At 35.3% G+C, this 18,448-nt stretch overlaps 1 protein-coding gene across 8 annotated transcripts in view; it reads left to right on the plus strand.

Moving 5' to 3' along the window:
* Positions 1 to 17,361, plus strand: part of POLR3G (RNA polymerase III subunit G) — a 41,076-nt gene extending 23,715 nt beyond the window's left edge. For 5 of the 8 annotated variants that reach the window (XM_009240887.4, XM_054555734.2, XM_002815725.6 and 2 more), the window contains 3 exons: positions 4,009 to 4,091; positions 8,653 to 8,799; positions 14,834 to 17,361. In XM_009240887.4, the coding sequence (XP_009239162.1) occupies positions 4,009 to 4,091; positions 8,653 to 8,799; positions 14,834 to 14,920 (317 nt within the window). In that variant the 3' untranslated portion in view covers positions 14,921 to 17,361. The remainder of the gene's footprint in view (positions 1 to 4,008; positions 4,092 to 8,652; positions 8,800 to 14,833) is intronic. The other 3 variants (XM_063724181.1, XM_024247505.3, XM_063724179.1) reach the window with 1 other exon arrangement.
* Positions 17,362 to 18,448: the final 1,087 nt, after the last annotated feature.

Below are 18,448 nucleotides of genomic sequence, written 5' to 3' on the forward strand. Positions count from 1 at the left end.
AGTGAGAACTTGTCTCTACAAAAAGTTAAAACAAGTATTAGCCAAGTGTGGTGGCGTGCACCTGTAGTCTCAGCTACTTGGGAGTCTAAGGTGGGAGGATCACTTGAGCTGAAGAGGCAGAGGCTGCAGTTAGCCTAAACTGCACCACTGCACTTAAGCCTGGAAGACAGAGCAAGACCCTGACACTCTGTCTAAGACCCTGACTCTCTCTCTCCCTCTCTCTGTCCCCCCATGTATGTGTGTGTGTGTGTATATATATATATATATATATATATGCATTATAACTATTTTGCTAAAGCTTGTTTTTTGTTGTTTGTCTTTTGGGTGTTTTTATTAGTTGTTGCCTTTTCTTTGTGTATGTCTTATTTTTTAATTTTTAAATTTTTTATCTTTTTTTAAATTTCAGTGTTTATTTTAGACACAGGGGTACATGTGCAGGTTTGTTACGTTGGTATATTGCACTCAGGTAGTGAGTGTACTACCTAATAGGTAGTTTGTTAACCCACTCCACCCTGTCCTCCCTTCCCGACTTTAGTAGTTCACTGTGTCTGTTGTTCCCATGTTTATGTCCATGTGTGCTCAGTGTTTAGTGCCCACTTATAAGTGAGAACATGCAATATTTGGTTTTCTGTTCCTGCATTTATTCACTTAGGATTTTCCTTTAGTTATGGAATTGTGGAGATGCTAAGAAAGACTTTTCAATTATTGTAGACCTTTTCATTTGCATAACTGCAGATTTTTTATTATACTGGCTACATTATAAATTATTAACTAAAACATTTTAAAATTGGGAAACCAATAAAATAGAGCTTTATGTTGTATAGAAGAATGCCAAAGTGAATGTTTACAGTTTGTTTTTCTTTAGTAATTTCAGTCAGTAAATAGTTATCTATTATTGCCAGACATTGTGCTGACAGGAATAAAACTGAGCAAAGTGGGAATAATCCTTGTCCTCATGGAGCTTGTAGTCAAATGGGGTAAAATCACTAAAGAAAAACACACTGTCCTCATTGGGAAGGATTCTTTGAGGACATGGAATTGGAGTTGAGATTGAAGGATGAGTAGGAGTTTACTGAGACATAGTTGTGGGAGAGGAAGTAGGGAAGTACCAGGTTTGTGAGAGAAAATCAGAAGTTCAGTTCAAAGGTGTTACTTATGGTTCCTTTGAAATATACAAATATAAATGTTAAATATATTGTTGGATACAGGGGAATGGACCTCAAAATGGAGATAGTAGTCATTATCAGAGATATGATCATTGAGACCAAGAGAAAAGATGAGATGGTCTAGGTCAGAATTAGATAATTAGAAGAAAGGAGAGCCTAACCCTGAGCTTACAGAAATGCCAACATTTAATGGGCTGGTAGAGGAGATTGAATGGCAAAGAAGGGAACTGGAAAGAGAGAGGGAAGAGGAGAACCAGGAGAGCAGAGTTACACAAGGTAGTCTGGTATTTTGAAAGGTGGTCAACAATGTTAAAAGATGTTAGACATTGCTGCTAAGAGGTCAAATAGGGTGAAGACTGGGAAATGTTCACTCATTTTTGACATGTTGGTTATTGGTGACCTCAGTGAGAGCTTTTTGAAAGATTCGCAGAGGTAGAATCCAGATTGGAATGGCTTAACCGGTAAATGGAGCTTAGGAAATGGAGACAGCTAGCATAGATGAGTCTTCTTAGAATTTTGCTATGAAGAATGAAGAGTGAAAAAGGAAGGGAGCCAGAGAGGTTAAGAACAGTGGGGTTATCAACTAAGAGAAGAGAAGAGAAGGAATTCCCATTCCCCTTTTTAATACCTTTATTGAGATATAATTGACATACAATACAATGCACATATTTGAAGTACATACACAATTTACGTTTTTTGCACATGTGTATTTAAGGCAGAGTATTTTTATTTTATTTTAAAGATACAGTATATAATCATATTTAGCTTGCATAAAGAATATTTTGAAATATGACAATTTATCTTCTGTCTTTTATACCGTTGGTTTTTATTGGGCAAGTATATTATTTTCATAATAAAATACATGTGCATGAATGATACTGGTCATGTCCTAGAGGATCACACATCTGTAGTTGACTTTAAAGCTGAGAAGAATGTGTTCATTTTGGAAGAGTTAATGTTTTCAAATATGTCATCCTGGGATTTTATACCCACATTAATCAGTAAAAGCTCCCAATGTATCAGGATTTCCATTTGTTAATAAACAAAGCAACAATGAAACTTTGTTTCTCATTTTGCTCTAGTATTTTTTATTACATATTGTGTAATTTTTATGTCTTGTTTCTGATAAGCTTGTACTCTCCTTTTTGTTAAGATGTCCTCCATTGATTTACATGGAAGTAAACAGTAACAATAGAGTCAAAGGCTGAAAACAGTTGTTTCTTGAAGAACCAGCTACTGCCATGTGTTAAAAGAAACTATTCAAATATATGCAGATACTTGGCCAAAGATGAAAAAAAAAATCAGTTTACTTACCTGGCCATATTCTCTAGTATCCCTTTAACAAAGGTTTATGTTATGAAATTAAAAAATTTGATAAAAAGTTCTTAGAAAAAGACTTCATAATGTAAGTACAATACATTCTTAGCTAATGTTTTTTGGCATTAATATTATAATATTTATTGAGATCTTGTTCATATGTGATGCTATATTTTATGTGTTACAGTTCATATTAAACAGTCTTTGCCCTCAACGGGGTCAGAGAAAGTTACCCATCATTAAATCTAACTATTACTTTTGTTTGAGAAACCTCACTAATACATATGTTTGGGAGCTCTGAGCTCAGTAATTCCCCGAGGGGCAATTCAGTATAACACAGTAAATTGTAATTCCATCAGTTATGGGTCATCTACCACAATCTAAAAATTTTCTTTTGTAGGTTAAATGTTAATCTTTAACAAAATTACATCTTTCTGAGCCACATTTTCCTCTTACAAAGTAATTTCTAAGTGTTTAGCTTTATTTTGGAAAAGAGCTGTAATACTCTCTGACCACAATGGGACAATTTTGTAGCCTATCATATTGCTTTGGTAACTGACTGGCAGAATTTATATGTGAAATACTTTTCTAGACCCTGCACTTTCAGAATAGCCTCAAAATGCAAAATTTTTGATAGGAGTAAAACAAAAAAATTATGTAGCCCAAAGCCATTACAGCATTTTAATTTCACTTACATGCTTTTGAGTTTTCAGATTCATATGATGAGTATATTCAGTTTAATTATTTTAATCTTTATTCCAAAGATACTTCTGTGTTGCACTGTCATCTCTTTCACCATTGGTAAATGAACATATTTGAAGTACATACACAATTTACATTTTTTGCACATATATATTTAAGGCAGAAGTATTTTTATTTTAAAGATACAGTATATAATCATATTTAGCTTGAATGCAGAATTTTGAGATATGGCAGTTTATCTTCTGTCTTTTATACCATTGGTTTTTATTGGGCAAATATATTATTTTCATAATAAAATACATGTGCATGAATGATACTGGTCATGTCCTAGAGGATCACAAATCTGTAGTTGACTTTAAAGCTGAAAGGAATATTTATCCTGCACTTCCTTTTTATTTTACACACCTGGTAAGATTCCTCTGGTTAAAATGAAGTACACTTACCAGTGAAGGAGAAGCCAGTGCAGGTGGATTTGTGGGAGCCTTTCACTATACTCTTGGTACTTCTCTATCTGAGGCAACATTTTAGCAGTTTTGTCCTTAATGATATTAATTGCCAGTACCAATGTTCAGAACTAGTAAAAAATATAGTTAACTTCAGTCTTAAAAAAAAAAATCCTACTAAGTGATTATCATTTATTCCTCATCATTGGAAAATTGGTGAGGTGTGATTTGTTTATTCTTTGAGAAAATTAATTTACTCTGAAAACTATGTGACCGCCTAGGATGCAGTAGCACAATGCTGGACAGCATACACAAGACAAGGAAATATAATACACAGTTGCAGTTGCAGAAAAATGTGTTAACTGGTAGTTTTACTTCAGCAGGCCCAAAACCCAAAAAGGCAAAAGACGCAGGCAAAGGCACATCACTCACTAATACTGCAGATGTGTTGAAAAAAATTGAGGTAAGGTTTTCTTCTTACTATACAAGTGAACTGAAAAAAATGTAAAAGATCCTACCTCGTTTTGCTCTGTTTCAACCTTTCAGCATTCTCTTACTTTTTAATAATGTAAATTTGGCAGAAGCGAGCCCAGCGTATAAGGTAACTGGGAAGGTTTGAACTTTGCAGGCTGGGAGATATGGAGGGTCTGTCTTGTCCTTCGTTACCACTCACCTGGCCACTTACCTCACCTTCTGTCACCTCTTTCTTTTTCACTATATCCCCCTTTCCGCTTATATTTGAATCATGCAGGCAGAGAGAAACATGAACAAGTTTTAAAAAAGTTACATATGTAATTCTTTTAAAAACCTCTCATTTTTCCTCCTGTTAGTTAATATGTACAGTTTTAATGCTTTTTTTTGGTCTTATGTTAAGTATTGAAGACTCTATTGAGGGAAAAATGTATTTTATAGAACTTATTTTTATAGCTTTATCTAAATATTTCAAAAATTAAAAAATGTAAGATTCAGAAGGTTAAAGCACTGAAAATTTTAAAAATTTAAATATTTCAAAAATAAAAAATGTAAGAGTCAGAAGGTTAAAACACTGAAAATTTTCCCTCCTAGTCCTGTCCCTAGTCATCCAGTTCCCTTCCTATAGACAACCAATGTTACTAGTTTCTTATATGTCTTTTTTCAGAAATATTTCATACATAGCAAATACGAGGTTTTTTTTTTCTTTTTAAAGACAGAGGTAGCATATTACATTCTGCATTTTCATTTTATCACTTAACTAAATACCTTGGATGTGGTTCCATATCAGTCTGTGTAGAGTTACCTCATCCTTTTTTTTTTCTTTTTTTGGCTGCACTATAAAAATGAACCGTAATTTATTTAATGTCCTACATAATTGGACATACGGACATTATGTTTCATCTAGTGTTTTGCTGTTTGTTATTAACAATGCTGCAATGAATTCATGTTAAGTGTGTCATTTCACATGTGTAGGGTAGATTTCTAGAAGTATTTGGTCAGTACTTACGTGCACTGTATGAAATGGATAGCTATTGTTACATTGCGCTTTATGGAGGTTATACCAATTTACTACCATTATCAATGCATGCATTGTCTTGCCTTGGTGATGATGATGATGATGATGATGACAGCTAACACTTTATTGAAACTTATTCTGTGCCAGCCTCCTTGATGAGCTCTTTACATATGTTATGTCCATAAGAGTTCCTAACAACAAGGAGAGGCGGGTATTATTCCTTCTTTACAGATGAGGAAGTCAAGGCTTTAAAATTTTTACTTGCCTGGCCAAGTTGGCACAGCTACTTGGTAGTGGAAACTCATATTTTTATTTTATTATTTGACCAGTACTTGAATTAGAGACAACATGTCTGAAAAATAAAGCCAGAGTGCTGATGAAGGAGCAGTGATAACTGTCAGGTTTAACTATGGTGGAATGATGGGAATGCAGTTCTAGCCAGTTCGTATTGATTGAACTCAGGTTCTGGCTATTCTAAAAGCTTCCTGGAGAAAACTTGCTAAGATGACATGTGCTGTAAGGAAGATTGATCTGGACCTCTGGGTTTCTCCGTGTGACAAACTGTGTTTCCATATTGTCTACATTTAAACACAATTTTCAGGACACACACTGGTTAAACTGGAAATTTAAATCTAGAAATACCAATGAGTTTAGTAGAGCAAAAGTTGTTCCCAGATGACTCTCTTATTGCTGATTTTTTCAGCAAAAGCAGTTCCAAGTTTTTTTTATAATAGAGCATTTGTGGATGGAGAGGGAGTGACATACATTCAAATCTCATGATTAATGTGTGAGTAATTAGCGGTTAACTAATATCTGAGGTTTCTTATTTCTGCATAACAGGAGGCTCCGTATGGTGGCTGTAAGGCTGTATCATATTTAAACCAGAAGAACTGCTCTCTGTCCATAATTGAACACTGTTTTCAGTATCTTTATATTATTCATTTTATTCTTAAATCTGTAAAGTAGTAAAGTTAGATGGTTAAATCTCAACAGGAGAGAAAATGGAGACTAGTAAGTAGAAGAGCTGAAACTAGTAGCTTAATGCAAAAGGAATGAAGCAATGAGACAATGTATGTGTCTTTGAGATCAATTTTTATTAAAAAGTTGCATAAATCTTCTATTTTTAACCTATTTTATGAGTCTGATTTAGATCTATGTGGTGGAAATAAAGATGAGGATTTTTTTTTTAAAGATATTTGAGGTAGCAATAATAGAAATATAGACTTCCTGGTTCCTATGTGGCACTGAATGAATACTGTATTTAAAAAGTACTTTTGGCCAGGTGCCGTGGCTCATGCCTGTAATCCCAGCACTTTGGGAGGCCGAGCAGGTGGATCATGAGGTCAGGAGATCGAGACCATCCTGGCTAACACAGTGAAACCCCATCTCTACTAAAAATTCAAAAAAAATTAGCCGGGCATGGTAGCAGGCGCCTGTAGTCCCAGCTACTCGGGAGGCTGAGGCAGGAGAATGATGTGAACCCAGGAGGTGGAGTTTGCAGTGAGCCGAGATCGTACCACTGCCCTCCAGCTTGGGTGACAGAGCAAGACTCCATCTCAAAAAAAAAAAAAAAAAAAAAAGTACTTTTACATAACTGGTTTAAATAACTGTGTTCTTAATTATAAAAATAAAATAATAGCATGTTTTTTAGATATAGTGTGTACCCTGCACAGAGCTAAATAAATATGGCACTACAATTTCCTATTAACTATACAACTTATTGGTTGTAGGTCTTTTTACTGTGATCTGATTAAAATATTTAAAAAATTATAATATTAACATAGCATCATATATGTATGTGTATATCTTATTATAGATGCTGCAAAAGATCCATAACCATGCTTTTCTTTACTTGCACTTTTCCAAAGGGATTGCCAGTTGGAAAAATTGCACACATCATATTGTAGTAATAACTCATATAAGACAACATATGAGTCAGTATCAAGATAAATCATCTTATGTCTATTACCTTGGTCTTATTCTGCCTGAGTGGGTTAAGGAGACAGGAAAGGTGGAGTTTGAATTTTGATTAGAAATTGAGCCTATCTAATGTAGTCTCTCTATTGTCTTTGATTTCCTTAAATTCAAATTTGAATTTAATTACAAGGATTTTTAAAGATAAGCATTTAAGAACCAGTAAAGGAATAGCTAAGTTGTAGTTACTCCAGATATAAAATCTGTTTTCTCTCTATATGTAATCTACAAAGCAAATACCTTATAATAGAGATGGAGTGTTTGCAGATTCATGCATTAGTATTCCAATTTCTGTTTAGGAATAATCACATTTTAGCTGAGGTGACTTATGCCTTAATTATGAGGATTAATATGTGAAGTTATTGACTCCTGGAAAACTTGTGAAATTCTATCATATGTGCAAATTGAGCATAGTACAATTTAGTGAACAGATAGTGACAGTAATGAAATTAAGTCACTTTTTATTAAATGAAAAAAATTGTTGGTAGTCATAATAGAAATACAAAGATGTAATTTTAAAGTTAATTTTGTGTACTATTCCCTGATGGTTCCACTTGTGGATAAGTGGGACTCTCATGGAATCAAAGCTTTCCTAACCCTGCATCTCTCTTTTGTCTTCTCTTTTAGAATTTCTAGTAATTGCTAGTATTGACTGTGATTTGAGTTTTAATTTCTTTCTTTCTTCTCAATCTGCCAGATATATTAAGAAACAAGAATTCCTGGCAACAGGAAGTAAATAATGAGAGAGAAAAAAGATAAAGACACAGATAAAATGCAACTAGGATAATCTAACCCAGGATGACTTGCTATTATAATAATAGTATTAAATGGTCTCATGTATAAAGTGAAACATAGACATTTTGAGATAATACTATTTCCTTATTTTTTCCCCTTTTATGTTAGAAGGAAAACAAAATAACATTCTAAAAGTTCTCCATAAACTAAGTCACCTCAAATATTTTGGAAGGAGGTAAGATAGACCACCAGGTACTGTGGCTCATGCCTGTAATCCCAGCACTTTGGGAAGCTAAGGTGGGCAGATCTCTTGAGACCAGGAGTTCAAGACCAGCATAGTCAACATGGAGAAACCCTGTCTCTACTAAAAAATTAGCCAGGCGTGGTGGTATGCACCTGTAGTCCCAGCTACTCAGGAAGCTGAAGCAAGAGAATCACTTGAACCTAGGAGAAGGAGGTTGCTGTGAGCCGAGATCGTGCCACTGCACTCCAGCCTGAGTGACAGAGCGAGACTTTCTCTCAAAAAAAAAAGAGAAGGTAGGAGAGAAATTATAAAAAATAAAGCATTGTGCATTAGATCTGATAAGCCCAGTATTAATCTGAAACCCAATTATTAAGTAACAAAATCAAAGAAAATGCTGGTTTAATGGTGAGACAGTAAATTCCTTCTTTCTCGAGTTGACTCATAGTTTCCTAGGTGGCAGCCAGGAGGTGGTGGCAAGATGGGAGTAGAATAAGGTGATAGATAACAGTTCCCTTAAGGCTAAGCAGGGAAGTCAGCAGTCTAGCGGTTTCCATACAAATTAATGAAACTCACTTATACCAGGAATTGGAAAAAAGAGGTGATGGTGAAAAATCAGATGAGGAAAATGAAGAGAAAGAAGGAAGCAAAGAGAAAAGTAAAGAAGGCGATGATGATGATGACGATGATGCTGCAGAACAGGAGGAATATGATGAAGAAGAGCAAGAAGAGGTAATGGTTCATTTGGGGATGGTAGCAAAATTAATAAGGTTTATCTAATAAGGAATCAGATATATAGTATGTATTAAAATCAATAAACAGAAACCAAGATGATGGGAACCAGAAGTATATTATTATCAATGGCATCAATTCCTTGCTATGAAGAGAACTTCCTTGCTATCGAGAGAACTATTATAGCATTGAAATTATAATGATTTCGAATTGAATATAGGAAATAAAAATAACTTGATTGGCAACTTTGTAAGTATAAATCTGCAGGTTAAGGAGATTGATCAGATTAGTGCAGTTAAGATTTAACAACATAAAAATTTAAGTCAGCAATTCAGGTAACGGAGGGCTTAACCACATAGGTCTAGAGGAGAATCCCTGCAGTGTGTTTCAAATTCCAAAGTGCATGTGGACACTATCAGAGAAGATTGATAATTTAACCTCAGGTATCTGGCTGAGTCAGGACTCTGTGTTTTCCATTTGGGATGTCTAACTTTTAGAATGAAATGCACATAGTACATTTCAGAATTAGCTGGAGTCAATCAGGTATTTTTAGTAGGGTAACTTTGCAGACCCTCTTTGGGACTTTGTAGACACCTCAGACCGTAACCCTAGGTGGAGAGTTTCTTCTCCATTCTGGTGACCTTTGTCTTCATTCCATTTCAGCCTCTTATACCACATTCTCAAATTTTGCTTCTCCGGAAACTTCCAACTATGAAATCTTTACTACAATTATTTTGCATTAAATTTGGTATTCTTTTGAAATTTATATTAATATAAACAGAAGTGTGGATACATTTTTTTATCTGTTTCCAAGTGGCTAGCCAGCTGTTAACCTCATTTCGTAATTTGCTTTCCTCATTGATTTTGAAATTCTTCCTGTATCAGCTATTAGATTCCCATTTCTACTTCTGTTCTCTGTTCCATTGATCTATTTTGAACCAACACTAAGCTGTTCCAAGTAGTAGAAGCTTCTGATTATTTGTTAATGTTGGTAGGGTATGTCTTCCTTCCTATTCTTTTTTCACAGTTTTCCTGAATATTCTGTCTATTCTTTCAGATAAATTTTAAGTCTAAACATTTAAAAATTAAATATGTCACATTTGTGGTAGATCACATTTGTCTCCAGCCTTTTTTTCAGATCATTCATGTTTTTATTTCCATTGCTCTCTGACATGATTGAAACTGTCAGTACTTCTGATCATCTCTTTTCCCTTCATTGGTTCTCTGTTTTAATTTTCTTTTCTAAGAAACTTAGACCCTTGCTCGCCCTTCATCTTCTTTTTTGCCATTATTCTTGTCTCTTGTCCTCCCAGCGCACACACTAGACCAAAGCCAACTTTGATCATTTCCATTCTCTACCTATTTTCCCTTTCAAATCTGACCTATTGAGCATTTCTTGGGAAGCACAGAAATTGATGCCCCTCAAAAAACACTAGCCCCATTTTGCTGGCTAACATGTTTTCTATTTCTCTTTTTAAGTCAGCTCTCTACAGCAATTATTTTTGATTAGCTTCTTTCTTCTTATTTCCCTTTGTTTACTACCTTTTCTTTCACTCTTAGCAGGTGATAGTACCTTCATACAGGAAATGAAGTCATCAAGAGGAAACTCTATAAATTCCATGTCCTCTGCCTTCAAACTCGTGTCTTCCTTCCTCCTCCTCTTTTTTTTTTTAATCAAGGGAGGAAATCCCCTTTATCCTATTTGGGGCTAACGGCCCTATCCTTTTTTGGAACCATAGTCCTCCACTCATTTCCCTTTCCATATTTTTAACCTCTTTTTCTGCCTGTCTCTTCCATTCATGAATTAAAACATGTTCATTTCCCATTGTAAAATATGTTGTCCACATTCTCCCTCATGCCATCTCTTGAAAAGCTTCTTTAGCTGTCATCACCCCTCCCCCTCCCCCACCATTAGCTCTTTTCAATCTTAGTTTCACCTCCATCCTATTCAAATAATTGCTTTTGACAAATAGAAGTAGCTTAAAGAAAGAAATTATTACTACCATGCTCACCATAGACAAATTTTAGCCTTAATGTCACTTAACTTTTTTGCAGCATTTAACACCTCTGACAGTTCTATTATTAAAATATTATTTCCTGGCCAAGCGCAGTGGCTCACTCTGTAATCCCAGCACTTTGGGAGGCCAAGGCGGGTGGATCACGAGGTCAGGAGTTGAAGACAAGCCTTGCCAACATGGTGAAACCCTGTCTCTACTAGAAATACAAAAATTAGCCAGGCGTGGTGGCGGGTGCCTGTAATCCCAACTACTTGGGAGGTTGAGGCAGGAGAATCACTTGAACCCGGAAGGCAGAGGTCACAGTGAGTTGAGATCATGCCACTGCACTCCAGCCTGGGCAACATATATATATTTATATATATAAATATATATATTTATAATTTCCTTTATTTAAATTCAACAATTTACAGCAATTATATGCATCTTCTATATGCCAGGCATTGTGCTAATTGCCAAGTCTTAGACAAACATGGTTGCTTCCCTTAATTATTGTTACATAATGCTTTTCATTTTTCTCCTATTTCTGGTACATTTTTGTGGTCTCTTGAGTTCTTTCTAGTCTTTAAATGTCAGTATTCTTCAGGGCTCTTCCCTCGGGCTTCTTTTTCTTGCCGTAATCTCTCTGATTGCATCCCTCCCCATAGTTACCCTGTATAAACATGTAACTCCTCAGTTCTTTTTCATTCAACCTATAGTAAGTGTACACTAAGTATATGCTTGGAATTGTACTAGGCAATGGGAATATGAAGATAAGATACAGTTCTCTCAGGGAAATTACTAGAGAGACAAAAAAGGTAACAGTTAATATACAGTGAATAATGCTGTGATATGGTAGTACCGGATGCTATAGTGGCACATAAGAGATGCTATGGGCACACCAAAGTCTATTTTAGGCATATCAAAGATGATATTTCAAAGAAGACAATTTAGGTGATCTGAAGAGCTAATCAGATCAAGATAGGAACATGGAATGGAGTGGACACTTGCAGGGAGGAAAAAGAACATGGAGAGAGGCTTGCAGGTGATGAGAGTGTAGCATCTTAATTTAACTGACCAGATAAATCGGTATGGCTGGACTAGCGGGTGTTAAGTGGGCTTGTGTTGAGAGATGAAGCTGGAGAGATGAGCAGGCCATTAAGGACTTTGGTCAAGCTGAGAAATTTGACTTTATCCTGAGTACTGTGGGGAGCACTGAGGGGTTTTAAACAGTGGAATGGCATAATCATGTTTATATTTTAGAAAGCTCAGTTGCTTTGAATGGAAGAGCCAAGTTTGGGTCATATTTGAAAGCTTGTTGCTGTAAACCAGTGGTTTTCAGTACTCTTGAAGGGATGTTTGGTAGTGTCTGGAGATATATTTGGTTGTCACACTGCCATGGGGGTAGTAGGGTGGTGGTGCTATAGGTTCTAGTTTGTGTGGTCGATACTCTAGACAAGACTGGCATTTGCAATGCTCTGTTGACAATGTCTGCTTGCACTGAGTTCAGTCGGAACTATATCTGTGTTGAAATTAAGATCTCCTCTAACAAAAACAACAAACATTGGGATTCTAGTAGTTTTAGAATTCTTCATTGAGCCTTAGCAGAATATTAAACAACACCGGTGGGTTTATTATAACATTTCATTTAAAACAAAAACAAAAAAACAACAAAAAAACTCCCCACTTTAATAGATAAATGTGTGTTCTGCATGTATGGCTGAGTGAGGGATGGAAAGGAGATCTTCATTAACACCTTTCTACATTTATAATTATTCTTCTCTGCTCTTTTTAGCAATTATTAATTAAAATTTGTGGTAGTTAATTTATCCAATGTATTGAGGATTTGATGTGCATTTCCTTTTGAAGAATAAAATGGGGCAAATTATCTGTGTAACACCTATTAGTAAAATCAAGGAAATAAAGACTTTCCTTCTTCAATCTTTTGAATGTTGTAATTGAAGAAAAATAAAAGGGCTCAAATGAGAGCCTAGAACCATTTAAGCCATCAGTAGTTTCACTACTGAAACTACTTTATGGGTTTCACTACTTCATACCTGTATCAAGATTACTAACATCGGGGCTGGGCGTGGTGGCTCACGCCTGTAATCCCAGCACTTTGGGAGGCCGAGGCGGGCAGATCACGAGGTCAGGAGATCAAGACCATCCTGGCTAACACGGGGAAACCCCGTCTCTACTAAAAATACAAAAAATTAGCCGGGCGTGGTGGCAGGCGCCTGTAGTCCCAGCTACTCGGGAGGCTGAGGCAGGAGAACGGCGTGAACCGGGGAGACAGAGCTTGCAGTGAGCCGAGATCACGCCACTGCACTCCAGCCTGGGTGACAGTGAGACTGCATCTCAAAGAAAAAGAAAAAAAAGATTACTAACGTCACACAATTACCAAATTTGAATCACTTAAACAGAACTTGGAGGAGGTACTCATGTCTAAAACACAAGTGACATATGCTTGATTTGGAATACCAGAGTATACCTTCCTTATTCATCTCCACTTTATGTACAAATCGGCTTACTTTTATTTCTACACAAGTGTTCTTGCCAAAGGTCTCCTTTACAATGAGACCTCATTTGAACTCTCAACCATGCCACCCTCCCCTGCTACACAGGCCCCAAGCTTCACCAGGTGTCTAAATATTGCCAAATTTTTTTGGCACCAGAAAAGCCAGGCCAACTTTCCAGAGATGGGAATGGTCTTAGCTGAATGCAGAAACTTAAAGTATCTAGGGAAGAAAAAGTAATGAGATAACTATCTAAAGAATGCATATACAGTGAATAATGCATATTACCTTTCTTGCATTATGTAAATATATTTATATTAAAAATCCCACTATCCAGATTAAAAAAAAAAAAACTTTGGAAAAAATTAGTAAAATTGATAGGAGACTTTCTTTTGAGAATAGTCTGTATTTCTTACTATAGATAGTAGAGATGTGGACGTTAATTTCTTATTATAGCAGATCTCAATCATGTGCAAAAATGTAGTGACTAGTAAAAGAAACACCCATGGTCTTATCACTCAGCTTTAACAATGGTCAATTCATAGCTAATCTTTCAACCACTCATTCATCTACCCAATCCCTCCCTGTCCACCCATCCCATTCCCCGTGCCCCATACGCCTTGGATTCCAAAGAAAATCCTAGGCATCGTATCATTTCATCGACAAATATTTCAGTATGGATTCAAAAATAAGGGCTCTTTAACAACATCACTGTATCATTATAACACCCCATACAATGAAATATAATTCCTTAATTTCATCATTATCTGGCCAGTATTGAATTTTCTTGGTTGTCTCAAAAAGTTTTTTTGTTTCAAACAGAATCCAAATACAATCCATACATTGCAACTGATTGATAACTCTTAGGTTTAATTTATATCCAAAGTGGATTTTTGATTGCAAGATACTGGAGGCCCTGAAAAATAAATAAGGAAGTAAGATCTTGAATTTTTGATAGAAAGCACAGATATTTTCTGAGTTATTTGCATGGATGATAGTCTTATTCAGCCACAAGAAAAAGAAACTAAGAGGCCCTAGATAGAATATAATATAGGCATCTTTTGGATTTGGTTTGGTATCATGAGGCCTTTTTTTTTAAATAGGAAGTAAAAGTCTTTCTGGCTTATGCTCAGTTATGTTTTATGACTAAAAATCTCAGTACTGGTGTAGTCTAATGGATGTTAATGTAAACTGGCTTTTTTTCTGGAGTGTCTGTGCATTTTTTGGGTAAGTGTTTAGTGGTTTAGCTAACTAAACTATGTATCATCCCAGTAAGCTGTAATGTGTTAGTAGCTATATTATCCTACCGAGATGGTATGGGCAACCCTTCATGTTCTCTTAGCTAGTTGGTGCCTGACAAGAGTGGAAGGTGGTGGTCTTAAGGAAGAAAGCGGCACAGGTAAACACAAGTGAAAACTGTTGTGTTTTTGAAGCAGATAAAAAAGCAGAGACTTTTAGGCCTGGAATATTTTCTTACTACTCATTCATTTTAACGTTTACAAAGGAATATATCATTTCACTTAGGAAAATGACTACATTAATTCATACTTTGAAGATGGAGATGATTTTGGCGCAGACAGTGATGACAACATGGATGAAGCAACATATTAGGCATGAAATTTTTCAAAAAATATTTTTATCATGCAGCTTCTGAACATTTGGACAGACTTGATTTGTATTTTATTTCTGATAAGGAATAAGTATTTGTTTCGTTTTTTGTTTGTCTTGGACAAATATTTGTTACCAAAATATTCAAAACCACTTTGAGTTTACATACTAGTTACCTTACAAATTATTCCCTGACACTCTGACATTCCTTCTAAACACCTCTGCCATCTCTCGTATGTACTCTCATGGGTTTTCTTGTATGATTTGAATATGAATGTGCCTAAAGAATTTTTGCTCTCTTAATCTATGTATACATACTTGAACAAATCATTCTTGCTTAACTGCTGATCTTTTGTAAAACTATTGCTAGTCATAATGGATTTCTATAACCTGAAAGTTGATATAATACGGCACGTGGAGCACTTTAAAAACAAAGAAACTTGAAAATAATTTTATTTTTTACCTTTATATGGTGTGTTCTAGACTACTGCATTATGACTACATAAACCTACCTGAGCTCTTACAAGTACAGAATTGTGAGACAGAGGTTTTGTGATGGAAAACATACACATAGGGAAAAATACCAAACTGAGCAATATAAATTTCACAGCTCACATCTTAGCCAGTACAAAGAAACTTTCACATGGGGTGAATAATATAAATACTTGAATTTGAGACTAACTTAATACTGTATATGAATTAATCATCTCACTGTAATAACTGACATCTTCAAATAGTTGGGCTTATGAAAAATTTGACTAAGACATTTTATTTAATTTTATACTTTATGTAAATGTGAAATAAGTTCTGGTCATATAAATATGTAGAATGCATGTGTGTGAACTCTATGAAGTGAAGTGTGGTGGCCTTTTATGTTTCAGAGTACTCAAGCTGTACAATTGATTTATATAAAAATGCAAAATGAACTCAGGTCATTTTGAAATTGAGTAATTTTTTTGTTGTTTAACTTTAAAGCTAGCTCCCCTAACTTTATATATTTTTTGGGAAAAAATACCTAAAAACCTCAGCCTACAAAGACTCTCACAAATGCCAAAGATTTTCAAGGAAATTCATATTATATATTTCAAAAATGATTTATCAATGTTATCTACCAAAAGAAATAATTTTATTTTTCCCCTTTGGGGAGATATTATTATCCTCTAATGTGAGAATCAGATCCCTAGATTCTATTTCTACCTGTACTGTTAAACTCAACCTTGAACCTGAGCTTAGTTGTTTCTGTGCCTTAGTTTCTCCACTCATAAACAATTTCCTATAAAAATTGTTTAAACACCAACCAAAATTTACCATATGTATTCATTCTCTTGCCTTAAAGATCACTTCTTAACTTACATTTGGCTCTCACCCTCTAAAAATTTGTAGTTTGGAGAGTAACTGAAAGCACAATTTTAGGAAACATGTTTTCCTCACAAAATATATTGTAATCTGATTTTCCCATCTTGCATTCATGCAGAAAATTGGAGAAAATGTGTATTGTCTTGTGCCATTTTGCAGTATGAATTTCTCAGGAAAAAGATCAGTTTCAATGGCAATACTTTCTTAAATAATTCAAGATGGGTGTGAGGACCTATCTTATTAGTTTAGTGCTGTGTTAACCATTTGTGAATTACTTCTTGTTTAAAGGAAGTTGTCAAAAAATTTTAAGATTCTAAATGGAATACATGAATAAAGTAAGCCTTAGAATAGAAACCTCACAAAAAGTTGTCATTTGCGGTTGATAATTAACATAGATGTTTTATTCTCTCAACTCCTTAGTACCAGAGCCAAATACAATTTAGTTTTCAGAAATCTTATCAATATTGTTGTTTACCTACTTATAAATCTGCAGATAACCACTTGAACCAGGCAAATACACTGAAGATAAAGGTTATTTCTTTTTTTAGCTTTGAATTTGTCATGACCATTTTAGTCTTGCAGATAGCAGGGCAGCCCCTTGGGGCAAGGATTTACTCTGGGAGGTACCGTTAAGAGCCTTCTTTCCCCCTTTGAAAGATCCTTTTACAATGTTAAAGTATACTAGTTGCAAGAACAAGCAGGATTTGCAGGTTGCTTTACCAGCATGAGTCTCATTTTTCTGGCTTAAAATCTGAGACTGTGAAATTATTCCATAGGAAAGTGAATGTTATTTTGCAGAATTAGCCTCTTACATAAAAGTATTTGTTGAAGTGTCTTTAAAATTGCTATCATGAGCAAAACTGTTTGGTTGCTGTAATGCTTATTTTTCTGTATTTATTTACACATTAAATTCTTACAAAACAAAACGTTCCTTTGTTTTATAGTAAGATGTTTTATTTTGAACTTATTTAAATGTTTATTTGGTAGAAAAAACTAATTTGTTAATACCGATCTTAACTAGTAACTATCTATTAAGCAGGGATGTTTGTTCCAAATATTCTTGAATAAATGATCACCACAAACAACAAGACTCTGGTTAATGATTATTCAAAAAAGTTGTGAGATGGGCATGCTGGTCTGTGCCTATAGTCCCAGCTACTCGGGAGGCTGAGGTGGGAGAATTGTTTGAGCTCAGGATGTCAAGGCTTCAGTGGGCCAAGAGGCTGAGGTGGGAGGACTGCTTGAGCCCAGGAGGTCGAGGCTTCAGTGAGCCAAGATGGCAACACACACACACACACACACACACACACACACACTCACTCACTTATAACAAACTTAAGAGATCTGGCAGACAATATAATTTAGTGTGATCATTCGTGCTTGGGCTGACTTCTTATAGTGGATACCAGAGAATGTTAAGACATTCAGAAGATTCTTGTTAAACTTTTCACTTCACTACCTTCAAATGTACAGTGTCGATGGTTTTGCCTTTACATGGTTAAAATCTCAAGCCCGTGTGGTGGCATGTGCCTGTAGTCCCAGCTACTAGGGAGGCTCACATGGGAGGATCAGTTGGCCCCAGGAGTTCGAGGCTGCAGTGAACCATCATGCCATTGCACTCCAGCCTGGGCAACAGAGCAAAAGCCTGTCTCCAAAAAAAATTTTAAAAACCCTCTGTAGTAAAAATTTCCATTTTATTAAAAAAATTAACACAATATTAAGATCAAGATGCATTTGAAAATGGAAGAAAAAAAACAGGGTTTATACACATTCCTCCATTAAATAAAGAAAAGCTCCAAAGAACTTTCTCAATTTTTCTGCTAATGATCTTTTAAACAGTATTCTTGAGGTTGTTTTATAATAAATTAAAATCACATATAAAGAGAGCAGGTTATAATCTATAGATAATGACTCATCTACAACTTCATAGCAATTCCTGGACCATGCCTTACCAGATCTTACCCTGAGGAAAATTTCCCAAAGAACATTCATCTAAAATATTTTATCTATGTCTTACAAATAATCCAAGGTATTCTGCTTCACTGTAGCAAATAAGAAATCTGAATTGGTAAACCTTTGGCAATTTGCTCTATCTTACATAATATCTCTATATTAGATAGTTTGAAAGTAGAGGAGAAAAGCTTTGCTTTATTCAATTAAATTCACTGGCTTCCA

This window comes from Pongo abelii, chromosome 4, assembly GCF_028885655.2.
Source record: "Pongo abelii isolate AG06213 chromosome 4, NHGRI_mPonAbe1-v2.0_pri, whole genome shotgun sequence".
NCBI lineage: Eukaryota > Metazoa > Chordata > Mammalia > Primates > Hominidae > Pongo > Pongo abelii.